This window comes from Monodelphis domestica, chromosome 7, assembly GCF_027887165.1.
Source record: "Monodelphis domestica isolate mMonDom1 chromosome 7, mMonDom1.pri, whole genome shotgun sequence".
Lineage (NCBI taxonomy): Eukaryota > Metazoa > Chordata > Mammalia > Didelphimorphia > Didelphidae > Monodelphis > Monodelphis domestica.
This window is the reverse complement of record NC_077233.1, coordinates 137,618,338-137,645,183: the sequence shown is the minus strand read 5'-3', so window position 1 is coordinate 137,645,183 and position 26,846 is coordinate 137,618,338. Positions and strand designations below refer to the sequence as shown.

The 26,846-nt window shown below is 50.4% G+C and overlaps 1 protein-coding gene across 1 annotated transcript in view; it reads left to right on the top strand.

The window, feature by feature from the left end:
- The window catches only part of NHERF2 (NHERF family PDZ scaffold protein 2), a 33,199-nt gene extending 7,395 nt beyond the window's left edge, over window positions 1-25,804 (top strand). The window contains exons 2-7 of the mRNA XM_007499376.3: window positions 3,267-3,497; window positions 20,258-20,437; window positions 21,037-21,190; window positions 21,590-21,633; window positions 22,030-22,092; window positions 23,222-25,804. Coding sequence (XP_007499438.2) covers window positions 3,267-3,497; window positions 20,258-20,437; window positions 21,037-21,190; window positions 21,590-21,633; window positions 22,030-22,092; window positions 23,222-23,380 — 831 coding nt within the window. The 3' untranslated portion in view covers window positions 23,381-25,804. The remainder of the gene's footprint in view (window positions 1-3,266; window positions 3,498-20,257; window positions 20,438-21,036; window positions 21,191-21,589; window positions 21,634-22,029; window positions 22,093-23,221) is intronic.
- Window positions 25,805-26,846: the final 1,042 nt, after the last annotated feature.

Here is a 26,846-nt window from a genome sequence, read left to right as displayed (position 1 = left end):
TTTGTCTGCACTCTCATTCCACTGAATTCAAGGGTGGACTTTGTTTTATTGCCCCCACAGAGTCACCGAAACCACCAGGTTGTTCTGCTGCAGTGGATAGAAGCCCTGGGACTGGAGGCAGGGAGACCCAAGTTCAAATCCTGCCTCAGATAACTTTTTTCAAAAAAACTTTCATCCCCAAAAGTTTATCCTATAAACATGTTAAAATTCCACAAAGAATGTAACAAAAGAGAATGACAACAATCTTGTGATGATAAATATCAAGGAAGGTGTAAAAAAGAAACATAGACACTCACCTATGGTGTATTCCACTGTCTTGGAAGAAGAAGGATTCCCTCTGAGGTCTTTTGGATTCCAACTCTGTTTCCACATAACATTTTCCAGCCTCAGAAACTTATTAGTTTGTGTGCAAGTCATTGAATTGCTATTTGCCTCAGTTCCCTCATCTGTAAAATGGGGATGATCATAATAACATCTACCTCCCAGGGTGATTGTGAGGATCACATGAGATAATTGTAAAAAGCTTAACACAGTGCCTGGCACATAGTAAGTGCTCTTTTAACCTTCATTATTGTTACTTATTGATCTCTTCTCCTTGTTCCCCTAACTCTCTGCTCTGGACCTTCTTAGCATCTAGAGGCAGCTAATTGGCATGGAATTGATAGAGTGTGGGACTTAGAGTCAGGAAGACCTGAGTTTGAATCCTGCCTTAGACATTTATTGGCTGGATAATTCTGAGTAAGTCACTTAAATTTTACTCAGTTTCCTCATCTGTAAACATGAGAATAAGAAATGGCAGTTCCTTCCCAGGGCTGTTGTTCTGATCCAATGAGTCCACATATAAAAAGCACTTTATGGTATTTTAAAGCGCTATATAAAGGCTAGGTATTGTTTCTGCCCTTTTTCTGTTTTCACATTCTTCTTCGTGATACACAGTGTACTTATTTACCCTGGGCTGGGTGAGGCAGCAAGCCAAGAGATCGGGAGCTCTAGCTTCAGCCACACCCCTGACTCTTGTATGCCCTTGGACCAGTCTCTTTCCCTATCTGGGTTTCCATGTAGTGTTCTTTAAAATGGGGATTGTAATACTTGGTCTGCCTCCCTCATGGAGGACTGGGGGGAGTAGTGTGAGCAGCTGCTGAGGACTCTATTCCAGCTATATTTAATCCAAGGTGTGTGTTATTATTACTAGATTGGGAGCTTCCTGAGGTCAGGGTCAATGTTCTGTTCTGTTCTGCCCTGCCTCAAAATTTGAACATGGTCCCACATGCAGCAGGCAGGTTCTAAATGAGGGAACCCAGCAACACATACGTGCATGCGTGCGTGTATGCTTTGTATACTCAGAAATACAGATAAGCACAGTTATGTGTGTTTGGTGGGAGGGAAGCTTGAGTGCCTACTTCCTGCTTCCAAAGAAAGGGTCAGAAGTGTTGACTTGTCTCACAGGGCTCTAGGAAGAGTGCTCCAATCCCCCCGCTCCAGCCTGGATTTACCTCATCTTGCCTAGCCTTCCTCCAATGTTTGGCACTGAGATCTCTGGGGCTAGATCAGGCAAAAAAGATCAGGACCATTTTTTCCTTTTAAAGGCACAAGTGTCTAGACTCTCCGCCTGATTTCCTTTTGATCCAGCCTGGTTTCTTTCTTTCCTTATCCAACCAACGAAGCTGGATAAATGTTTCAGAACTGGCTAGTAATCTTCTGGGTCTCTTGTTGGTCTGATCTTAGGAAGTCTCCTACTGAAATATCCATCATACCCTGGGAGAGAATGACATTGGATCACAGGATTAAGAGATAGAAGGAAACTTAAAAGTCATACATTGCTCAGTGGTTAGCGTGTTAAATGTGGTTGGACTTCCCAGCTGTGTGACCCTGGGCAAGTCACTTGACCCCATTGCCTAGCCCTTACTGATCTTCTGCCTTGGAACCAATACACAGTATTGATTCTAAGCTGGCAGGAAAGGGTTTGAAAAAACAAACAAACATGGTTGGAGTCAGGATGAGTTTGAGTCTTGCCTTAGACACTTACTAGCTAAATGGGCAAGTCACTTCGCCTCTCTTGGCCTTAGTTTCCTTATGTGTAAAATGGGGATAATAGTACCTGTCTCACTGATTGTTGTGAAGATCAAATGAGATCTAGAAAGTGCTTTGCAAACCTAGAATTGTTACCAATGGGAAAACTCATGTCCATAGAATGAGAATGATTTGTCCAAAGTCATACAACTGTATGTGACAATCAAGATTTGAACCCTGGTCTTCTGCCTCTTTCCACCCTACTTGGCTGCCTTCCCATATGCTTTCCAGATGGTGCTTCAGAGAAGAAAAGAAATCTAAGGGGAGTTTGGAGGGGAAGGCAGGTTAGGAAAAAAGGGGCAGCTTGGGCGGGGGTCCGATATTCAGTCAGTCAGCAAGTTATTAGGATGTGTTAGGCACTATGCTAAGCCTTAGAGCAGTCACAGGAAAGGGGAGACCCAGACAGAGGGTGAGATTCCTCCAGAAGCATTCAGGGAAGTTGTTCCATCAGATCCCAGAGGAACACAGCCTAGGGCTGGCTACACTGGGACAACCAAGTCTAGGTCTTTGAGGCAAAGTCCTCATTTATGTTCTGGGGCGATGCTGTCCTTTTTGCGCTGAATCCATGGAGACCCAGATGAGGGAGGGGTTTGCCCAAGGCCACACGGGCAATAAGGAGCAGGTGATCTGAACCAAGTTTCCTTGCACCCAAATCCGGCACTCCATGAAGACCAGATACACTTGTGGCCCAGGGAGGGGAGTCTGCACACTGAAGCTCTGGGACCTGACTTCAGGGGAAGGACTTGCTTGCTTGGTAGGGGGAACTAGATCCCAGGGAGGGGTTTGGAGGAGGTAAGCCAGACTCCCAAGGCTCTCCCTCTGCTAGTCTTCAAGCTGCTTCTGGTCCCTGGCTTCCAGCCTCCATTCTCTCCAGGGCTCCAGGAGGGGAGGGAGATTTCAGTATGTGGGAGTGGGGGGGCTGGCCTAGGCAGGGGGAGGGGGAAATGAGGAAGGGAGCCATCCTCAGTCCTCCCAGACGAGGCTGGGTAGGGCAGGGCAGAGCCAGTCATGGCCAGGCAGGAATCCTCACTCATCTTCTCTGCCTGGGGAACTGGGCAAGGCGTGGACAGTGACCGTCCATCCACTCATCTGCCCAGATTCTAGCCACTTCCCGGACTGGCTGGGTGGCCAGCTGGGCTTCCAGTCTAGCGAAGAGCCTCTGAGCTGGACTTTAACCTACCTTTCCCCTCCCTCAGGTTGTACAGAGGATCAAAGCTGTAGAGGGCGAGACCCGGCTGCTGGTGGTGGACAAAGAGACAGATGAGTACCTGGCCAGCCTGCATCTGACTTGCACAGAAGAGATGGCTCATCGTGGGGTTCTGCCTTCAGCTCCCACATCCCCCCAGGATAATGGCAACTTGTGGGAGCCTCAGCCTGAGCGCCGGCCTCCCAGGGCTCTGGGGGGCAGCAGCTTCAGCAGCCAGAAGGTAGGGATGACATTTGGTGGAATGGTCTGGGATGCCTTAGCCCCCTTGGCTGATCTAGTCTGTCCTCAGGCGTTCAGTTTCTGCCTGGGGGTGATGGAGTGGTAAGAACATTGGACGGGGATCCAGGAGGCCTGGGCTGGAACCCCAGCTCTTCCTGCCCCAAGCTTCACTTCAAATCTCTGGGCCTCAGGGTCTTTTTGTATAAAATGAGGCGCCTTGGGGTCTCTGATCTCTGAGGCTTAGCTCTAAAACCCTCTGATGGAGTCTCCAGAGATGTGCCAAATCGGCTGGGGCCAGGAGCCTCTCTGGGCTCACTCAGTCCCTGCTGAGCTGGGCAGCTCCCTCTCTACTGGGAGCTGCCAAGCCTAAATGCTGGAGCTGTCCTCCCACCCCCAGCCCTCTGCAACAACACACAAGGACAAATATCCGCAGTGGCTGCCACATGGGGGTGGGACAAGAATGCGGGGGGTGGAAGGGAGTGGGAGGATTCTCACAGCCAGTCTGTGTGCGGATGGCATACAGGCTCGGGGGGCTGTGGGGCCAGTGTGTCCTGTGAGGAGAGGAGCTGGTCCACATGTTCCTACAAATGTACTCCCTGTAAGAAGGCAGCGTTCCCTGGGCACACACTGGGCGCAGTGATTACCCCTTCTGCCCCCTCCTCAGAGCCCTCCCTTGGCTGATGGGTCTCAGAACTGGGCTCCTACTATAGCTAAAGCTGAGGGGGGAGAGCCTAAAAATTAAAAAAAATACACATTTTAAAAAAATATTTTAAAAAAACCTTTCTCTTTTAGAATTGATACTAAATTATCCCTTCTAAGGTAGAAGAGAGCTAAACAATTGGGATTAAGTGACTTGCCAGGGGTCACACAGCTAGGAAATGTCTGAGGTCACATTTGAACCCCAGGCTTGGCTCTCTATGCACCGGGTCACCTAGCTGCCCCTCCTTAGGTGCAAGGTCTTAACCTGGGACTCGCAGTCTCCAAAGTCAGTGGATAGGTTTCAGCTGGGTGGAGGGGAGGGAATATGTTGATAACTGCATTTCAGTATAATTGGAATGAAATAATGAAGTCAATTGAAATCCGAGGAGTCCGTGGGCTTCACGAGACACAAACGGGATTGAGAGGTCTCCTTCGAGCTGGAGATCCAGGAAGGGACCGGTCCGAGTGTTTGCCGCTGCGCCGGTGGTCAGATCCAGGCTTAGCCAGCGAAGTCATCTTGAGGCAGGTGGATGGTGTTCTCAGCCGCCTCTGGTCTCTCTGTGGCCTTTCCTGGTCCTCATTGTTCAAGGAAGGGGGTCAGGACTTTGAAGGAAACTCCCCCTTCCATTGTGAGATGAAAGACCTCCCAGGGCAGGCCATAACAAACCCTCAGGAAGCCAGGCCAGAGCTTCCTGGGGCCCCACCCTAGACGCACCCTCCGGAGCCAGGGCACTGATTTCCCTTCTTTAAAGGGCCCTTGATTATCTTCCCTGGGCACCTTCTTCCTCCCAGCCTGTCAATTGAGGGTCTCCTTTGTGTCTTCTCTTGGAGATGCCAGCCCCACTAAGCCTGGAGGGAAAGAGTTTGTCCTTCCTGAGTCCAGGAAGGCCAGATATAGAGAGCTATTTATGTATGTGTGTGTCCATGGGGGCACACCTGATTGAAGAGGGGATCTTGATAGGATTGGGCCATGGGGGAGAGGCTTGGCTACTTCCTCTGCCCCCCCCCCCTGACTTTTCCCAGCTCCTGGGTGCCTTTTCTGCTGGTCAAGCTAGATTCCTCAAAGACCTCCATCCCCCACATACATGTTAGGCAAGCGAAGCCCTTGTTCTTCCTCTCTGCTTAGTCAAACCCTCCCTTCTCCATGACGCCTTCCTGATCTCTCTTATTTCCCATCTCTGCGTTCCTAGAGCATCGGCACCCCATTCTTGTTCTTTCTTTGGTCTCTGAGAGTCCTCTCTCCTCCCCAACCCTGAGTTCCCTCACGGCAGGGCCTGGGTTTGCTCTTCTTGCCTCTTCCCAAAGACTGTGTACCTCTCAAGGCCAGAACCTTCCCCAGCATAGGGCATAGGGCCTGGGGGGTCCAGGAGAGGAATCTGGAGAACATAACATTTTACAGCTGAAAGGGAATTTAGATACAATTGAGGTGAATCCCTTCAGAGTGAAGGAACTCGGTTTCAGAAAGAAAAAAATGATTTACTCCAAATTACACATCAGATGAGTAATAGAGGCAAGGTGGGAAGCCCAGGTTTCCTGACGTAGCCCAGGGTTCTTTTCCAGGTCCAGTCTTCCTCTGAAAGAAATAAAGGGGATCTTCCTGGAGAGCAACAGAACAGTAAGAGTCTGGGGACTATTGGAACCAGGATTAGAAGGGTATTTCAGGATCCCCCCTTCTAGTCCCAAGGGCCAAAGCTGACTCCCACCCTTAGGGCACAAGACCCCAGAAAAGCCTAGGGCGGATGACACTGGCAGATTCTTAGGCTCTTAAGGAGAAGGAAAATATAACTTCTCTCCCTCCCAGTTTATTTGGACATAAATTTTCCTGGGTTCACCTTCCTGTGGAAAAATCCACTAGCCCAGGCTGTCCAGTCCTTATCTATATGCTCCAGAGTCCTTGCCAGGAGGGCAGCGCCCCTTGGGCCAGCTGGGGCTGTGTGAGGAGGCATAGGGTCATTCTGGAGCCTCAGGAAGCCATGGGGCGGGGGTGCTTCCTCCTGAGTATTTTTAGTGCAGCACAAAGGCATGGGGTCCCTCTGCTCTCCTTCATGAAGCCTTGGGGCTGGATAGGGGTGGGGGAAGTGTGTGGGGAGGAAACCTGGGAGCAGGGGGTGGGGCAGGACAATGATTCTGGGTGTGGGGCTCCTTAGGCTGGAGAGTCAGGCCATCCCAGGGGAAGGTCATCCTGATCCTTCCTACTACAACGGAGATGAGGACATAGGTCAGAGATATTACCTCTCCGCCTTCATATCCAGGAGTGGGGTATGAGGGGGCCCAAGATTAGAGGAGTTATAGGCAACACGGAGTCTGCAGCAAGAGTAGAGTCACTCAGGCCAACCCAGATCCATCTTTAAGGGAGGAGGGACCTACTTTGTCCAGGATTGATTGAAGGGCTGAGATAATAATAATTATTATATGTATATATGTATATATATATATATATATATATATACATATATATGTATGTATTTTAAACCCTTACCTTCTGTCTTGGAATCAATACTGTGCATTGGTTCCAAGGCAGAAGAGCAGTAAGGGCTAGGTAATGGGGGTTAAGTGACTTGCTCAGGGTCACACAGGTAGGAAGTGTCTGAGGTCAAATTTGAACCCAGGACCTCCCATCTCTAGGCCTGGCTCTCAATCTACTGAGCTACCCAGCTGTCCCCTCTATACAGTTTTATGGTTTGAGAAAGCCTGTTCTTGGTCTTGCTATTCCCTAGTTTTATCCATTTCCTCTTTGGGCTCTTGGGATCCTGTGGGTCTCCAGCTTCATTGTTCCCCAAGCAGACAGAAACTGCCTTTAATCTCCCCCAACACCTAGACATCTTCTGATTATAACTGAGGCATAATTGAGGGGAGTCACATCAGACCAAAAGAAGATCTGAACACTATTAACCTGTTTCTGGGCGGGGCCAGGTTCTAACATATCATCTTTCCTTGCCTCCATTTACCTCTCTCAGGATGGGAGGGCAGGAGGAGACAGAAGGTTGCATCACCCTTACAACCAGCTTCCTGTCTTTCAAGGGAAAATGGGCTGTTCAGGTGCTGATGAGCTAAGCGAGTTCCCTCTCATTCAGCTTCCTCTGCTCTTTGGGTAAATTGCAGCAGTGGCTTAGATATTCTAGACTGGGGTGAGGGGCCAGAAGAACTAGAAGGACACTTATCAGTAAAAAAAAAATACAAGATGTCATTTCTTTATGGGCACTTATAAGTAATTATTATTCCTTGGGTGCCTCAGAGCTGGCAGTGCCCCACTTCCTTAGACCTCATTATACTGGAATGGATGGGGCTTTAAATGCTCCAAGACCAGCCAGAATCCAACTGCTTGTCTTGTTTTCTCTCTGCCGTCATGGGAGCTCTTCCCCTGGCCTGGGAGGGAAGGGTGGAGGCTGTCTCTGATCAGGGAGAAGTGGTGGTGTTTGTTATCTGCTGGCAACAGTAACTCTAGGGGCAGGTTAGGACTGGGGATAGCCCTTAGAGATAGGGGCTTTGTACAGGGGTCATTCCTGGAGATCCATATATGGGGTACAGAGTTAGGGATGGAAGATGGTAGGATATCTTCTATGAAGTCCGGAGAGGCTTTCAGACAGAAGAGACCTTACCCACTTCCCTCTCTCCTTCCAAAGGCCCTGAAGGAGGAAGGAAGGAAGGAAGGAAGGAAGGAAGGAAGGAAGGAAGGAAGGAAGGAAGGAAGGAAGAAAGAAAGAAAGAAAGAAAGAAAGAAAGAAAGAAAGAAAGAAAGAAAGAAAGAAAGAAAGAAAGAAAGAAAGAAAGAAAGAAGAAGGAAGGAAGAAATGAAGGAAGGAAGGAAGGATTTATTAAACACCTACTATGTGCTAGGCACTATGCTGAGTGTCGTCTTGTTTGATCCTCACAACTCTGGAAGGTATGGGCCATTTTACAATTGAGGAAACTGAAACAGATGGAAATTTAGTGATTTTCCTTGAGTCACATGACTGGGAACTATTTGTGGAGGGGAAAGAGGGAAGGGAGAATCACCTAACCTGAAAGGGCAGAGATGCTTTAAAAAAATTATTTCAACCTTTACCTTAACTGATACTAAGTATGCCTTCCAAGGCAGAAGAATGGTAAGGACTAGGCAGTTAGGGTTAAGTGACTTGCCCAGGGTCACATAGCTAGGTAGTGCCCGAGGCTAGTTTTGAATCCAGGACCTCCCATCTCCTGGCCTGGTTCTCTATCTACTGAGCCTAGCTGCCCAAGAGATGGCTTGTTATGTCAAAAGGTCTCTTTGTCACTTTAGCAGCAGATCTGCTATGTGGGAGAGGAGACCTCTAGTTCCTTTGACCTGGGAAGATGGGAGGTGGGGTGTGGCTCCTCCATCTCCATTTGGTTCTCCTTGGGTTTGTTTTTCTAGTGCTAAGTTTTCATAGATTCCCAAGTTTTTCACGGATGTAGACCCAGCAGTAGTAAGCGGACCTCCAGAGGGGGTAGGCTCTTTCCCTTCTGCCTCTACTCCAGGCCAACTTCAAGCCTGCAGGGAGGGAGGCCAGAGACAAGGAGGGCAGAACAGGATTTATTTCCCTTAGACTGGGTTTTGGGGCTGACACCATCCCAAGGTGAGGCAGGAGGGAGAGATGACAGAGTGCAAACCGGAAGAGGAAGCCTAGCAGTGCCCACTTCTGAGAATAGCTACAAAATCTTGGGACTTTTGGAGGGTGACCAAAAGAGCTGCCTCAGGGAGGAACCATTTAGTTTCCGTATCTCTGGGCTGCTTGAACTGAGGGGTGAACCCCTGGGTGCAGTGAGGATGAGGAGGGAGATTGTTCACCGCAGAAGTTGATGCTTCACTCTCTTGCCCTGCACCCTACCCGCCAACACTGCCCAGGACCTTTATCCAGGAACAGGGCTGGGCCAATGGCTTTTTTTCTTTCTAGGGGAGGAGGTAGAAACTGGTGTCCAGAGTGTATTTAGAACTACCTAGTCCTGTCCTTGTCTTTTAACCAGTTGGGGTTGACTGTGAGCTCACAGAGAGGAGTTTGCCAGATTTACATTGACCAAGCCTGGGCTATGTGGCTTGTGTGAGAAGAGCTGAATCCATGCCCTCCCCCCAAATCCCCTGAAGTGACTCAGGCCCCCTAGCCTCCGGGCTATCAGCCCCCCACCTACACCCTCTAAATGACTCAGAAGCCCCTTTCAGTTTCCCCCTAGTTCCTCCAAGGTGACTCAGTCACCCTCTCCACCCTTTCAGCCATCCGTTATCTTTCCCAGCTGCTCCTCAGACAAAGGGTCTGGCCCCCGCCCTGCCTGTCCCAGTCCCCTGGGTCCCCCAGGATCCCTGGGCTGGGGGAGGAGGTAAATAAGAGGCTGTCTGTGCTCCGCTGGGGACAGAAGTCGGAGGCTTGAACTTGCTCACTTGCACTCTCTCCCTGCGGGATAGCTGTGTCCGTGTGTCCTTCCAGATGGCCCGGTCTGGGATTACTGCCCAGCCTCCCAGAGCCCCTCCGAGGAGTCCCCCTTGGGCAGGCATCCAGGTCAGGTTGGGCAGGACTTTGGGCTGGGGTGCGGGTGACCAGAAGCTTTAGGAAAGGAAAGTGCCCGACCTTGGAGACGGGGATGTGTGCGTCGAACTCTTGGAGCAGGCGCATGTGTGACCGGGAGTGCCAAGGCAGGAAAAGATGCCCGGCTGTGTCCAGCAGGAGTTTATTCAGTCTTAGGGCATGAGGAGTCACCAAAGCTACCTGGGAGCTCGGACAATAGCAGCGTACTATCTAGCTGGTCTCTCAAGTTGGCAGTGGTGGATGGGGAGTCATCAGCTTCGGGGCAGCGGCCCTGCTCCATCCTTTCCTGAACCTAAACTTCCTTCCTGGGTCCTGCTCTGGCATCCTGTGTCTTCTTTGCCCCCTGCCCGGGGAATTCCTAGAAGTCCCCAGACCCCAGAGAACAAGAAGAGGGCCCTGGTTGGGGCTCTGCTGTTTTAGTCTGCTTTGTGTTTGGGTTCAGGGCTGACGATCAGGACCCTTAGCTGTCCCGTTCTCTATCTCTTAGGCCTTCGTCCAGTCGTGAGACCCCAGGGAGGGAGGGAGAGGCTTGGGGAGCCTTGTATTGGGGAGGGGTCCTAAGCCTTGTCCCCATCTCCTCTTTGCTATGGGCCCGTCCCTGTGCGTGGTTTCCTAGAGACAGGGGATGCAGGGGATTTCCGTCAGAGGCTGGTTGTACCGTATGATGCTGGCCCCTCTTCCAATTCAGGAAGTGCGTGTGGGTCCCGAGTCCAGCTCCTTCTGGGTGTGCGTGTTGGGGGGGTCAGGGCGGGGGGGGGGATGCCTTACAGAGTGACAATGCGGGCTTTTCTGCTGCCCTGGGACGGGCACTCTGTGACTCATCATGCCCCAGGGGAGGTGGGATGCTGTCATACTGAGCCGCCTGTCCCCTCCTTGGCACAGCCACAGGCCTCGGACAATGATGGCCCCAGTGTGCTCAAGGCCGGGTCCGCCTTCCCGCCGGGCACACAGCTGGCCATGCAAGGAGCCGCAGAGAGGCTGGAGTGGAGACAAGGGGGATGCTTCAGTGAGTCCTGGACCTCGGCTCGCCTGTCAGTCAGATGGAGCCGAAGCTGGCAAGAGAGGCATCCCTGGGGCCGTCCTCAGGGCCAGGTCAGGCTGGCCAGGATGGCAGAGGGTGGGGCAGGCAGTCCGTGGAGCTCCCTGCTCAGCAGGAAACTGGCTTCCATGCTAGGAGCCAGAGCCAGAGGCAGGCCAGGGGAAGAATGTCAGCAATGTGATTTGGCTGGGCCACTCCCAACTGCTGCATTCTCTCTCCAGCCTTCACCATCCAGAAGGAAGCTGGAAAAGAAACTGGGGACTGGCCCCTCCTCATCTGGCCTTGGCCTCACCCCTCCCCAAGTGTCCTGGGAGAGGGGGGAGATGCAGGTACAGAAGCTACCTGGACTTAGAAGCCCCCAATCCCTGACGCCAGCAGCTGGTTCTCGAGCTTTGGTGCCGGGACAGGCTTCCTCGGAGGGCGCTTGTGGGGGCCTGGGCACGAGGGGAGCTTGGAGGAGAGACTTCAGGGCTAGACAACAGGGTGACCTCCCGCCTGCAGCTACAGGACTGGGAAGTGGAGTTTGCTTTCCGCAGGAAGGCAGAGGTTAGCAATATCCCAGATGACCCGAAGGCCCTTTGGCTCAGCACCATCTTCTGCCCATCCTTACCCCGCACTGGCTCAGCACTGGAGGGAAGAGGTCCTAAGGCCCGCATACTCCTTGGACAATCATCTCCTCCCCCCCCCATCCCTATGGCTTTCCCAGCCCGCTTAGCCCAGGAAGGACTGACCCTTCCATGCACCCTGGCTTCCTGTTTCCCCTATTCTGAGGCATGAGTTAGGGAAGAGACAGCTGAGGCCGTGAGAAAGTCTCTGGGTGGAGAGAGCTTCTGCTGGAGGGCCATGTTTGCACACGTGGGTGGAATTCATGGGGCTTTTCTCTGTCCTCATCCTCTATGACCCCTGCACCTCTGAATAGTGGGCTGCAGTAGCAAATAGTGCCGAGTGACAGGAGGAGCCCTGGGTCTAGGGACAAGAGAGACCGGAGTTCAAATTCTGCCTCTGATACTAAGCTAGGGGATCAGCAGTCATCTTTGAATGGATTTCCTCATCTGTAAAATGGGTTATGAGAGTATTCCTGGAGTAGCGGATAGAAAATCGATCTGGAGACGGTAGCTAGATGGCTCGGTGGAGAGAGAGCCGAATCTGGAGTCAGGAGAACCTGGGTTCAAATCGGACCTCAGATACTTCCTAGCTGTGTGACTCTGGACAGGTTGCTTGACCCCAATTGCCTATCCCTTGCTGATCTTCTGTCTTAGAATTGACATAAGACAGAAGGTGAGGGGTTAAAAAAAAAACAACCTGGACAAAAACCCTCACCTCTATACGTACAGGGGTCCTTAGGGACGGTGGACCCTATTTCTATTTGAATTTGACACAATTGCTTTAGAAAACAATCCAGGCCTGTCAATTGCAGAGTGGGTGCTGAGCTGCCCGGCCAGAGGGAGTTTTTCTATGTGGGGAGTTCCTTTTGTAGCTGGGAATGAGTCACTGGTCCAGTCCCTGTCCCCTGCCGCACACAGCTAGACAGAACTGGGACCCATGTCTTCCTGACTCCAAGTCCAGCCGGCTATCTAGCCACCCCACCTCCTAGGCTATTGTGAGATTCAAATGAGATAAAGTCACCATTGTCCTTTGCAAACCTCACAGTGCAATTTAAACAAATGTTAGCCATTATTATTGTTCACTCCTTCCTTCTGGATATTCCCCCCCCCCCCCTTATTTTCTGGTCACTGCAGTGATCATGGCTGGAGCACTGATGAGAGTCCCTTTGGACCTCAGGAGACCCACCCTCATTTTATTGTCATTCAGTCATGTCCAACTCTTCGTGGCTCCATGGACCATAGCATACTGGGTCTTCTGATCTCCACACTCTCCTGAAGTCTGTCCACATGTTCCTTATTTCTGCGATGTTATCTCTCCATCCCAGCCTCTGCCATCTCTCTCACCTCTTGCCTTCATTTCAACCCTCATTTTATAGAGAGATCAAGTGACTTGTACAAGGTCACGCAGCTGGTAAATGAGAGAGATGGGATTTGAACTCAAGTCCAGCTACACTGTGCTGTCGCCGTGACACTTTCTTGGTTATCTTTCTTCTAGGTTTCTGCCGTGGTTCCTCATCTAGCAATAAGGCTCTACGCTAAGCACTTCATTCTCTGTATGCTTTCTTTGTCTTGGCAATCTTCTCTGCTTCTATAGATTACATTATCATCTCTCTAACCCTCGCAGTGAGCTGGATCTGTATCTCTCTTTGAAATTCCAACCCAGAGTCTCCAACCAACAGCAGCCTATCTCCACCTTCGTGTCCCATCAAATGCAGCAAAATGGAACATGTCTGGGGTAGCTAGGTGTTCAGCAGATTGAGAGTCAGGCCTAGAGGGGAGGTCCTAGGTTCAAATCTGGCCTCAGACACTTCCTAACTGTGTGACCCTGGGCAAGTCACTTAACCCCCATTGCCTAGCCCTTACCACTCTTCTACCTTGGAACCAACACACAGTTGGTTCAACACAACAGACAGAAGGTAAGGGTCAAAAAAAAATGTAACATGTTGATAATGGAACTCATTTCCAATTCCCCTCCCTCTCCTTCTGACTTGTCTGTTTCTATTGATGACACCACCATCATGCTCCAAGTCACCAAAGGTGTGCTGAAGTCAGCTCAAGGTAGCTCAGGAAAGCCCAGGATTAACTTTTCAGCATGAGCATTTTCACCTCCAAAATCTGCAAATGCTCCAAACTCCAGGCTTGCTTTATCATTTTGTTGAGTGTCTAAACTTAAAAAAGTGGTGGAGAAAATGTTGATAATGTAGATTAAACTTAGAAGGGTCATCAGGATGCATTTTCCCATTAAGTCAACTATCAGCACATTCCTATAGATTATTTCTTCTTTGCTTTTTTCACCAAATGATACACTAACTCCTGTCAATTCTATTTTCCCACTGTCTGCCCCTCTTTTCTCCTTTTTTTTTTTTAAACTTTTACCTTCTGTCTTAGAATTGATACTGGTTCCAAGGTAGAAAGAGCAGTAAGGGTTAGGCAGGTCACACAGGTAGGAAATGTGTGAGGTCAGATTTGAATCCAGGATCTTCCATCTCTAGGTCTGGTCCTCTATCCACTGAATCAACTAGTGGCCCCTGTCCTTCCTTTCCATTGCCACTGCCTGCACCTTCCTTCCTTCCTTCCTTCCTTCCTTCCTTCCTTCCTTCCTTCCTTCCTTCCTTCCTTCCTTCCTTCCTTCCTTCCTTCCTTCCTTCCTTCCTTCCTTCCTTCCTCCCCTCCTTCCTTACCTCCATCTTACAATCAATTCTGTCATTTGTTTCATGTTAGGAGAGGTAAGGCCTAGGCAATAGGGGTTAAGTGACTTGCCCAGGGTCACACAACTAGGAAGTGGCAGAGGTCAGATTTGGACCCAGGACTTCCTGTTTCTAGACTTGGCTCTTAATCTACTGAACCACCTATGTGCCTCCTGGCAATAGCTTTCTAACCATTCTTTCTTGATCTCTAGACACTCCCTCCACTTAAGCCATCCTGTGCAAGTTGCAAGGTTAATTTTTCTAATGTACAATCCTGAGTAGGGTGTGTTTCCCTGCTCAAAAACCTTCCTTCCATTGGCTCCCCACTGCCCTGCCAGATAAAATCTAGACTCTTCAGCTTGGTTTTCCAAGCTCTCCCCAGTCTGGCTATCTAGCTTCAGTTCTAACTATGTCTTTATGGGTCCTGTCCACCAAAACTTTCCATATTCCCTTAAACATTTCCCTCAGTTTTGAACATTAGTGTCTTTCTGTATCCCTGAGATATCTTCTCTGTCTTCTCTTCATCCCTCAAAACTCTTTGGTCCCCGAAGGACTAGCTCAGGCATTATATTCTCCTTGAAACCTATTTTGATTCTTTTCCTTGACCTCCCTCTCCCCTCACCTCCAAATATTACAACTAGGTTGTAATGAACCCTAATGAATTCTGTGAAATGGTCACATTTTTCAAATTCACACTGCATATTTCCATTGGGTTGGAACCACTTACCACATTTTATCCATTTATAACTTGGAATAGTGCAAATTTGAATACATGTAACCACTTCCTGGGATTCATTATTCCTCTAATTGGGGCCTAGCTGAATAACAATAATAGTTGACATTTATATAACCCTTAAAGCTATTTCCTTATACACTAGCCTTACGAGGGAGATAATGGGAGCATTATTATATTCCCTTTACCCTAAAAACATGAGATTATATAGAATTAAGAGACTTGTCCAAGGTTACATGGTAAGTGGTAAAGATGACTAGAGAACTGAGGTCTCCTAACTCCACATCCTAGCTCAACTCATTCCTCTCTTCTAGGCTACATTTCTTTGTGCTCCCATAGCACTTTTTTTGATCATGTAGATCTAGGATATTCTTCTGTTTCTTTCTTCCTTTATTTTTTATCTAGAACTTTCTTTCTCTTCTTTCTCCTTCCTTCCTTCCTTCCTTCCTTCCTTCCTTCCTTCCTTCCTTCCTTCCTTCCTTCCTTCCTTCCTTCCTTCCTTCCTTCCTTCCTTCCTTCCTTCCTTCCTTCCTTCCTTCCTTCCTTCCTTCCTTCCTTCCTTCCTTCCTTCCTTCCTTCCTTCCTTCCTTCCTTCCTTTCTCTCTCTCTCTCTCTCTCTTTCTTTCTTTCTTTCTTTTCTTCCTTCCCTCTCTTCTTCCCTTCCTTTCTTTCTTATGTAGATTTATAGAAATTTCAAAAGTAAACCACATAGTCCCATCTATTCAATGAATCATCAAACTGACTTCTTTCCTAAGAGCCTTATCTTTATTATTTTAGTACCAGCATGTTTTAAAATTTGCATTCTCTTCCTCAGTAATTCAAAGGTGGCAATCACATCATGAATAAAATAATTACATGTATGTTCTTACATTTTAATAAAGCTATTTAACAATTTTATCTTTCTTCATCTTATGAGGTATCTAGGTGGCACGGTGGACAGTGTGCTGGGTCTGGAAACAGGAAGATCTGAGTTTAAATGGGACCTTAGATACTTGCTAGCTGTGTGGCCCTGGGCAAGTCACCCAACCTCTGTTTACCTCAGTTTCCTCATCTCTGAAATAGAGATAATAATAGTATCCATTTTCCAGGGTTGTTGTGAGAAGGATCAAATGAGATCATCAGACCTAGAATTTCAGCAATGTAAGGAACTCCTGGTGTCAAAACTTCTTCCAACAATGTAGATCAACAACCTATCTGTAATTTATAGGCTTAGAGAGAGAGAACTGCCTGGGAAGCCCTGAGAAGTTAACTACCTTGCCCTTAGTCACACAGTTGGTATGTGCTTGAGGATGGACTTGAACCCAGGTCTTCCCGATTCCAAGGCTGACTCTCTATCCCATGTACAAGCACTTGGTACTCTCTTCTGTACTTATCATAAGAGAGCAGCTTTAGTTAAGTGGTAGGGACAGAAGCCAGATCCCTGGCAGTTGAAGAGGGAGTGGGTGGTGAGGGGTGAGTAAGCTGGCAGGTACAGTGTAAATGACTCTGGAGCAGCTTGGCCACCCAAGGGAGGAGAAGGAAATGGGGTGAGAGCAATAGAGGATGCAGACTTGAGTGTGTTTACAGGCAGAGAGGAAGGAGCCAATGGAGAGTGGGGGATTGGAGATGCAGAAGGGAAAGGAAATAATTGAGCAAGGTCTTAGAAAAGAGGAAAGAGGTGGGTGGAATAAATAATTAACACTGAGAGGGGCAGCTTTGTAGCACTGTAGATAGTGCATCAGGCCTGGAGCTGGGAAGACCAGAGTTCAAATATGGCCTCAGATTTCCTAATTGTGTGACCCTGAGCAAGTTACTTAACCCCAGTTGCCTAGCCCATACCACTCTTCTGCCTCAAAACCAATAATTAGTACTGATTTGAAGATGGAAGATTAAAAAAAAAAGAATTGATACTAAAACAGAAGGTAAGTGTTTTAAAAAAATTAACCTTGAGAATAGAAATCAGGAGAAAGGATTATAAAATAATGTTGGGAGGTCAGAGGTCCAGCTAGTCCCAACCTCTCATTTTTACAGACGAGGAAACTGAGGCTCATGGAGGCTTAGTGACTTGCCCAAGGTCACTACCAAATCTGTCTGAGTGATGCTATAGAGAAACTTTGAGGTGGAGGATATGTCTTGGAAAGAGTAGGTAGGGCAGAGTAGGTAGAGTAAGAGGCTTAAGAAAGATTTGGAATAATTACTGTTTGGTATTGTTCAATAGAGATGAATAAAAGGTTGTGAGGTGTGTGCTGGCAATGTATATGTGTGTCTATTTGTCCATGAACACGTGTGTTTGTGTTTAAAGGTGTCCAGTATTCTTCAAGGGACCTTTGGGATGTGGCTTTATGCCACAAGTCTTAATTAGAATTTTCTGTGCCTCTACTGTCACGCGCGTGCATGTGTGCATGTGTGTGTGCATGTGTTGATGTTCTATGTTTTTACAACACCTTCATTTTTTTTAAACCCTTACCTTCCATCTTAGAATCAATCAATATTTTACAGTGCCCACAGGAGAAAAATGCTTCGTAAGCCTTAAAAGTTGTCAAGGAATGCGCGCTGCTGTTATTCTGGGCGGATGCCCGAGGAGGGAGTGAGCCGAGGACCTCTCCTGTTTTATGGACAAGGAAATTAAAATTCCTTCTCTTCCAGGCTGGGCCATTGACCCCCTTGCCTCTCCTTCTGAGCCTCAGTTTACCCGTGTATTGACTCCAAGGCAGAAGAGCAGTAAGGGCTAGGCCATGGGGGTCAAGTGACTTGCACAGGGTCACACAGCTAGGAGGTGTCTGAGGCCAGGACCTTCCATCTCTAGACCTGGCTCTCAATCCACTGAGCTAGCCAGTTGCCCCCCAACACCTTCATTTTTCAATATGCCTCTCCCTTTCAGAGAGCCATCCCTTAAAGCCAAAAAAAAAAGTAATAAAATAAGGAAAAAAAGTCATTAAGTAACAAATCATGTCTAATGGTGTATACAGTATTCTAGACCCATCATCTCCCACTTCCATGAAGAAGGGAGGAAGGTACATGCTTCTAGCTCCTCTTCAGTGCTAAACTTGGTTCATTACAATGAGTGTTCAGTTTTGATTTTTTTCTTCCTGCTTGCATTATCTTATCATTGGATTCGCTGTTTCCCTGGCCCTGTGGACTGTACTTTGCCTCAGTTTACCTCGATCTTCCCATGGTTCTCCTTGGTATTTGTCCTGTGTCTTAGAGCACAGTAATTCTCTATTCCGTTGGCGTGGAGTCATTTGTAAAGGTGTTCCCCAGCTGATGGTCATCTACTTTGTTTCCAGTTCTTTGCTACTACAGAAAGTGCTGCTATAAATATTTTGGAGTCTGTGGAGCCTTGCTCTCTAACTTTGTCCTCCTCTGCTGTCTGTGCCTAGCAGTGACTCACCCCCTTCTTCTAGGAGCAGCTGGTGAATCGCATTCTTCCCCCTCTTAATTGCAACGTGGAGTAGTGGAAGCAGCGTAGGATCTAATGGCATATCCAGGCAGTCACTAGCTGGGTGACCTTGGGCAAGTCACTTCGTTAGTGGAATGTAAGCTTCATTTATGATCATATCTTTAAAATCATTTCATTCATTCATTCAGGATATTTTCCCAGGATTCCATGATTCATGTTCTCCCCCTCCTTCCTACGGGTATCATTGTTGAAAGCCCGTTCCCCATGATTACTATTTGCAATAGTGATCCTTTAAAGCCAACATCCCCAATCATGTCCTAGCTTTTCTGCGTGGCTCAGGGCCTTCTACAAGTTGGCCCTTAGATCAATGTGTGTCTGTTCTTTACATTTTGGTTAACCTCGCTGAATCTCAGCTTCCCCATCTGTAATTCAGGCAACAGACCCCTCCCTACGCTATCCACCTTACAGTGCCCACCGGAGAAAAGTGCATGTAAGCCTTAAAAGTCGTCAAGGAATGCGCGCTGCTGTTATTCTGGGCGGGTGTTCGAGCAGGGAGTGAGCCCAGGGCTTCTCCTGTTTTATGGACAAGGAAATTAAAATTCCGTCCTTTCTCTTCCGGGCTGGGCCAGTGACCCCGGTGCCTCTCCTTCTGAGCCTCAGTTTACCCGTGTGTGACTTGGGGGGTGGCAGGGGAGGCGCCTGTTCTCTGCCCAGCCCCCTCTGGCCGGCCTGAGAAACCGGAGCACCTGGGCTGCCCTGGCCCGGTCTCCTGGCCACACCTCGATGTTTAATTCAGCACCTGCCCTGCTGCCTCTGAATTAGCGGAGGCCACTCGCTTGCTGGGGAGCGGGGGATGGGAAGGGGGAGTCCCTGCCCCCTCCCCCAGGGGGCTCTTCGAGGGATCCTGCGCTCCCCATGCACTGGACTAAATGCTGCGTCCTTTAAAATGGCATTCCTCAGCCTGTGAGGACTCCAGGCCGCCCTCCTCTTGACCGCCATCTCGTCGGTCCATCGGTCTGAGGAAGCCAGGCATCATGAGGAAGGTAAATCCTGGGGATCGGCGGAAGCCTCTCAGGATGGTCCCCACTTAGGATCTCCACAGATCCGGTTCATCTGGGCTCTGGGCCCCATAGACGAGGGTCTGGGCACGTCGGGGGTGCTGGGGGGCCTCGGAGGGTCCCGAGGGGGGCTCACGGTGCTCGGAGCGCTTCTCTTCCCACATTTTGCTGCGTGTGTGTGTGAGCTGGGGGAGGCTCCGGCCACAGATGGAATGTTTCGGAAAAACAGCCAAAGGGCCAGAGCCAGGATCCCAGAACCGGGTCCGATCCCCTCCAGCACACACGGACCCAGACAGACACGTATACACATGGCTCACAGGACGGTAGCATGTCCGAGCCAGAGGAGCCGCAGAGACCATCCAGTCCAACCCCCGGTCTGAAACCTGGGGGAGGGAGCCGAGGCGAGCCCCTCGCCCCCGCGTGTGCCTTTGCACACCCAGAAAGGCCCCCCCCCAAGTGGACGGATGGACAAAAATATAGGCTGACTGACATCTGTCTTGTCGAGAGCCAGGATGGGGAGGCGAGGCCGGGAGCTGGGAGGGGTGGGGGGAGCCGTGACCGAGAGGCTCCGTCCCTCCCCTGCCCTTGCCCTGGCCTGCGGCCCCGCATTCCTCAGCATCGTCCCTGAGTGCGTCTGCCTGAGGAGGCACCCAGATGCTGACAGCTGGAGGGGAGGCCGGGGGAGGTGGGGGTGGGCCCAGGGCCCAGCTGGGATAGCAGAGAGGGAGGCGAGACCTCTATTTACCCTTGGAAGGGAGGCCCCCCCGGGCATGGCCAGGGTTGGCTGTTTGGCTGTGGGGGGTGCAGTAGGGATGGAGGCCTGGAGGAGGGTCCTCGGGCTGCAGCTCGGGCTCTATCTGCGGAGCCCACGCTAGGGTCTGGGCCATGGGAGGGCGTGGTCGCTTCAGGGGCCAGAACTCTGAGCCATGGAAGACCTAAGGGGACGTGTAGCCATCCGCGCCGCCGCGCCGGGGCCAGGCGTAGAGAGTCCCTGGGTCTGACCTGGGTCTGAGGCTTCCCTCTCTGTCCATCCATCTTTTCCCAGGATGTGCCCGGAACTCCCCGCGAGCTGCGCCCACGTCTCTGCCACCTCCACAAAGGCCCCAACGGCTACGGCTTCAATCTGCACAGTGAGAAGTCCCGGCCCGGCCAGTACATTCGTGCCGTGGATGCTGGCTCCCCCGCTGCCCACTCTGGCCTTCGAGCCCAGGACCGGCTCATCGAGGTGAGCTCAAGGGGAGTGGAGGAAGGGGCTCATTTCTGTTCCTCTAGGCTTGTGTGTGCGTGTGTGCATGCGTATGTGTGCGTGTGCACGTGTGTATGTGTGTGCACGTGTGTGTATGTGCATGTGCGTGTGTGTGCATGGGCCCTTGTCGCTGGGTGTCTGTGCAGGGAGCTGGGGGAGGGGGAGGCTGACCTGCTGTGTAAGGAACCCGAGCTGTGTGGCATCAGTCGTAGCCTTGGCTGTGTTGGTGGCTCTGATGAATATTTGATGTCCAACCTGGGGCTGAGGGTGGGGGAGGAAACAAGGGATGGGGACAGGCAGGGTCCTAGGGACGGAGGGCAGCGGGCCAGCTCTGGCCCCTGACTCTTCTCCCCTGGTGTCTCTGCGCCTCATTTCCCAGACTCCTTTCCGACTTCACCCCAGAGGAGCTCTCCTCCGTTATAGTCCCAACTCCAGCCTTGAAGGCGATGGACTGGATTGCAAAAGAGCCTCATTAGGCTGAAGTCAGGCCTAGGGAGTACCTGGGCCTGGTACTCTTAAGGGCCCATCTTCTTTTCCACTCCCCAAATGTGGCCTCACTCTCGCCCCTGGCCCTACAGGTAAACGGCCGGAATGTGGAGGGACTTCGTCATGCTGAAGTCGTGTCCAGCATCAAGGCCCATGAAGACGAGGCCCGGCTGCTTGTGGTTGACCCTGAGACGGATGCCTATTTCAAGAGGCTACGGGTGGTGCCCACTGAAGAACATGTTACGGGTGTGTTTGGCGGGAGGGCACCCCATCCCTGGCCTGTTACCATCTCTCTCGGGGACCCCCAGTCCTGTCCCTTTAGGGTAAATTTGGCCCTGTCTGTTCTAAGAGTACCCAACCTTCCACCTTTCCTGGGGATACTTATCTCCATCCATTCTGGGTGCCCTTCACCCTGTCCCATCTATCCTGGAGACTTTTTGCACTGGTCATCTTAGAAACCATCAGGGACTGGCCTTTTCTATCCTGAGAACTTCTAATCATGTCCCTGTCCATCCACAGGACCTCCAGTATTTGGGGAATTGCTTTCTGGAGGGGGGTCACCATAGTGGGTTGGGGTGGGGAATTATGTTCTGAGCCTCCCGAGGGGATGAATAACCCTATTTCAATGATGGGTTCTGTCTGCAGGTCCACTGCCTTCCTTGATTACCAATGGGATGAGCCCACCCCAGGTGAGCAAGCAAGTGACCAAAGACCTGGGATGAATCTGTGGTAAAAGAAGGGGAAGGAGATGAATGCTAGGTCCTTGACACTGGGTACCTGGGTACCATGGCCATTTGGGGCTTCAATGCTGCTTGAATCTGCAGTGGGTATATGCCATGGGACATAGGATGAGAGGCTGAACCCTGGGGGTCCTCCTGATCCTTGCTTCAGATCAGATTTTTCCTATAAGATTTCATTTTTCCTCCCCATGGAATGGTGGCAACTATCTCCAGTTTCCTCCTGGTGGGCCTCATATGAGGGAAGGGCTCTGATGTATGTGTGTTTGTGGGGAAATCACACTCAACTTCAGAGACTCCTGGGGTTCAAGAACAGGCCTGAGAGTGATTAACCCCATCATTCCCCAGATCAATGGTGGCTCTACTTGTTCATCTCGGAGTGACCTGCAGAATGTGGATAAGGACACAGAGGTAACTGACCAGCCAATGCATGCACCTACCCAACAACCATTGATAACCTCTGAATCACCATAACCTCTACAGTCCCCAGCTGGCAAAAATCTGATAGACTCACACCTTGATGTCTTAAAAGGAGAAAGGGGAGGAGGGCACGATTGGAGAGCTGTCCAATAAGGGGAAGGATTATCTCATTACACAGCAAGCTCTTCAGTTTGGATGACCACTTGTTAGGGATGTTCTGGAAGGGATTCCTGTTGAGTTATGGGTTGGACTAGATGCCCTTTGAGGGTCCGTTCAATTCTGAGAATCTCTCATTTTTTGGCAACCCCACATTGCCCTAGATAAGCAACTTAGATGAATGAATAAAAAAAAAAGTATTTAAGTGTGAACAGAAGGGCAGCTTGGTGGCTCAGTGGACAGAGACAGACCTAGAGATAGGAGGCCCTGGGTTCAAATGTGCCCTCAGACACTTCCTAGCTCAATGACCCTGGGCAAGTCACTTAACTGCTCTTCTGCCTTGGAAATGATCCTTAGTATTGAGTTCAAGACAGAGGAGGTAAGGAATTTTTAAAAAGTACATCCTGGATGCAAAGTGCTGTGCTAAGTTGGGAATACAAAGAGAAAGGAAAGATATTCCCTGCTCTTATGGAGCACACATTGTGATAGAGGGTTCAGCTGTTGGGCAGATGGCAAGGCTGAGGAGTTATTAGGGAAGCATAAGGCAAATGGCAATGCATCTTCTCTACTGTTGTTTCTGTTGATAAAACCCTATCCATTTCTGACTCAGCCATTGAACGAACAGTAAGGGCCAGTTTACAGATTGGTTCATCAGCTCCTGGAAAATTGGGAGCTGATTGTAGATTGAGTTTTCTGCTTTGGGGAAGGGCAGAGCCCCTGTCCTGACCCATTGTCTGAGAGGGAGGGAGAGGCTGGGAGCCCACCTCTGGGCATTAGAGGAGTGCATGACCTAGGTGGATGGCTGGGGATTTAACCTGTGTGTGCACACATGCGGTAGGCTGCATGTCTAGGGCCTATTTCTCCCTCCTTCCCCTTTCCTAAGATGTGAGGGCATAGGTGGAAATTGATGCCTCCTGGGAAACCCCGGGGGTTTTGCTCCATCTTAGGCTCTCTGCCCCTACAGGACAATGACATGGCCAAGAGGGACCCATTCCAGGAGAGTGGGCTCCACCTAAGCCCCACAGCGGCAGAAGCCAAGGAGAAGGCCCGGGCAAAGCGAGTCAACAAGAGAGCGCCGCAGATGGACTGGAACAAGAAGCGAGAGATTTTTAGCAACTTCTGAACCCCTGTTCCTTCCCCATCCCCCCACAGCCAGCAGCTCCTCCTGCTTCTCCCTGAAGGAAGGGAACTAGGGAACTCCCTGCCAGGAGACACAGGCTTTGAGCTCCACTGCCCCCCCCCCCCCTTCCTGAGGCCAGAGCTTCAGTGGAGTCTCCAACCTGTGTCTGAGGATCTTCTGGCTAGGTTGGGATGCGTGCGTTCGGGGAGGGGGGCTTCCTCTTGGTCCCAAGGATTTGGCCTGGTCTGTTCTCCCCCCCCCCCCCAAGTCCTACTGCCTGCCTGCTCCTGCCTCACCTTGCTGCTGGAAGAGCCACTTCCCTCCTACTATCCCTCCCTCCCTCCCTCCCTTCCACGGGAACCTCAGTGAGGCAGGACCAGAGAATGGGTCTTGGGAACTGGACCCTTGCTGAAGCTCCTGGTGTTTGTTCTTGTCTGTCTGGGGACATATTTATTCCCTGAGAGGAGGACAAGAGAGAGAAAGATCGAGCTACAGAGCCAGAGAGACCCAGACAAAGAAAGATAGAGGCACAGTAAGAGAGACCCTTTATTGTTGTTTTTTCATTGGCCAGTGGATTTAAGGGAATTTTTGTATTACACATGTTTTCATTTACTGCCAGGAATCTCCCCTCCCCCTATAGGGACTCTCTCTCTCTCTCTCACTGTCTTTCTCAGGCAGCAAAACAAACTTCTCTGCAGTCCTTTCCTTCCCCAACTCCCTTCCCCCAATCGCTATTCCTCTCCTGTTAAAGTCCCAGGGATCAGGGGGACCACAGCCAGAACTGACAGCTGATGAGCCCTGTGGGTGGATGGAAGGAAAGGAAGCTCATTTGGGGCAATGAGCCAACCTTGCCCAGTTTGGGGTCTCTCAGGAGGTTGCTTGCTCCATCTGGGGATGCTGGAAATAGCTCAAGAGACTATCTTAGGTCCCTGGAGGCAAGGAGGGGCCCTAGAACTGAGGGGTCTCCTGCTCCTTGTCACCTGGGTCTGGGTCTCTCTGAGTGTGCTGCCTGCCTTTGCTATGTGTGGGCCTAGAACCCAGGTCAAGGCCTGATCAGTGGTGGGCCACAGGCCCACCCCATTCTGCATGAGCCTCCCTGAGCAGTTGGCTGTTTCACCCACAAGACCCTCCAGCATCTGTTCTCCGATGGATGGGTTGAGCTGGTGACCAAGACACCCTCAGCTTCTGCATTTCCCGGCCTGCTTATCAGATTGGCTTCTTCAATGCTTTCAAGCCCTTCCCCATGACAGTTGCCACCCCCCTTCCTTGGACAGCTTCTTGCCTTGGATCCTGGAGGGCAAAGTACTCCAGACTCTTTGGGAGTTTCTTTTTCCCAGTTGCTGATTTGAGCTGCAGACAGTCATTTGGGCTGGGGACATCTGCTTTGGACCCTATTGGGGTGAATTATTGAAATGCCTTTTGGGGTCTCCTCCTCTTCCTCAAAGCCACTGCCAACAGAAAGCCTCCTAGAAAGCCTGAAGCAACCAGGACATTTTGTGGGAAAGGGCCTGGCCTGGAGGAAGATGGTACCCAGGGGCTCAGCTGGAGAAAGCTTCTGTAAATGTTGAAAAAGGTGCTTTAGAATTGTCGGGGGTATCCCAGCCCATTCAGGGAGGGCTGAGCTCTGGGGGGTAGCTTGGGGAGGGGGAGGATCTTAGGAAAGTGCTCTAGGCTGGGGAGAGGAGTCAGATTTGCTTTGGTTTGTTGGTTTTTTTGGGGAGGGGAGTGAAGATGGAGTGAGGATAAAATGAGGGTGTATCATGATGAGATTGGGGGCAGGGGTCTAATGCACAGCAGCAACTGGGATTATAGTTCTGGGGTCAACCAGATCTGCTCGAGAGTTTGGGTTTGGGGGTTTTACGCCCAGACATTCCCTGAGGAACTGAGTCACACATTGCCTGGAGAATCCTCTCCTGGTTGTTTGGTGCTCCTGGAAGAGACAACCAATGGATGGAGTGATTCTGGCAGTTAGCCTATGAGTTGAACTCACTGTCATTGTGGTAGCAGTTGCTCTAGCTTCCACGTATAGGGCTTGAACCTGCCTGAAGCCTGGGTCTTCCATCCATGTAAAAAGCAAGCCACCGAGCACACTGTCTCTTCTTCTGTGCAAGGGCCAAACCTTGTGGGCGCAGCCTCCTTTGCCCACAGACCCAAGAGAGGGCTTATGGTGGGACTTATGGTGGGGAAGGCAGAACCAATGTTGCTACTCGGCTGAAATCAGATATGCACGATTGCAAAATTAAGCTGCCCACTGATAGGGCACCCTAGATCGCCTATCTCTCTTTCTTGTAGTGTGATAGTAATAACTCTTCCTTCTCCTCCCTCTCCTTACTCTGAAAACCAATGCGAGTATAAGCTGTCGGCATTGTACGCTGTAATGTGCACTATAACATCAATAATAAACTTGGAATTGCCATGTACAGTAAAGATGGGTTGCTGCTAAGCTGGAGGCAAGGCTTGGTTTGTTTTCATCCACCTGGGTGGGGATGGAGGGGGAGGGGCAGGCTTCAAGCACTGACCCCTGGCTGATTCTGGAGGGGGAGAGAAGGACCCTGGGCTCCCAGGGCTTGTAGGTTTGAGATGATGCACCAGGGAGGGGAGTTCTTCCCTTTGATGGTCCAGGCAAGTGTGGCCAACTGGGCCTGCTGGCCTTTTAAAAAAAATCCTTACCTTCTGTCTTAGAATCAATACTGTGTATTAGTTCTAAAGCAGAAGAGTGGTAAAGGCTAGGTAATGGGGGTCACTCAGCTGGGAACTGTCTGAGGCCACATCTGAACCCAGGACCTCCCATCTGTGGCCCAGGGGGTTGAACTTGACAGAAAGACATGGGTAAATGCCTTTACTCTAAAGAGAGGCCCAAGGGCTTCCCCAAGGAGCCCTCTGATCTTATGGGGTGGCAGTGAAAAGACGTAGGTCTGAATTCTGCATCTGCTACTTCTGACTGCTCTCATCCCGGATGTCTTTTTTTTTTTTTAACCCTTACCTTTTGCCTTAGAATCAATATTGGATCTAAGGCAGAAGAGCAGTAAGGGCTGGGAAATGAGTTAAGTGACTTGCCCAGGGTCACATTTGAACCCAGGACATCTCAGCTCTAGGCCTGGAAAAGTCTTTTTTGCTTCTCAGGGACTCAGTTCGTTTATCTGTAAAATAAAGGGATTAGACAAGACAGCCAAGGTCCTGCCCAGTTTGAGATCTAGATGACCCTAACCGCTCTTAGAAGGCCAGGGGGAAGCATTTCAGCTGGGTCAGGGTGGAGTCTGGTCCAGTCAGCTGGAGGGAAGGACAAGCTGGGGCTCTGCTTCTGGCCTTTAGGCCAGGCTGCTGGGGGTCCCACGAGGATCTGTCTAAACAGCCTTCCCAGCAGCTAGCCTTTGCCCTATTTCCCAACTTCCTCACTTGCTCTGCCTTTCTCTCAACCCAGAAGTGATCTTGCACAGACCCTTCCTAGATGCTGCCGAGCCACCTCTCT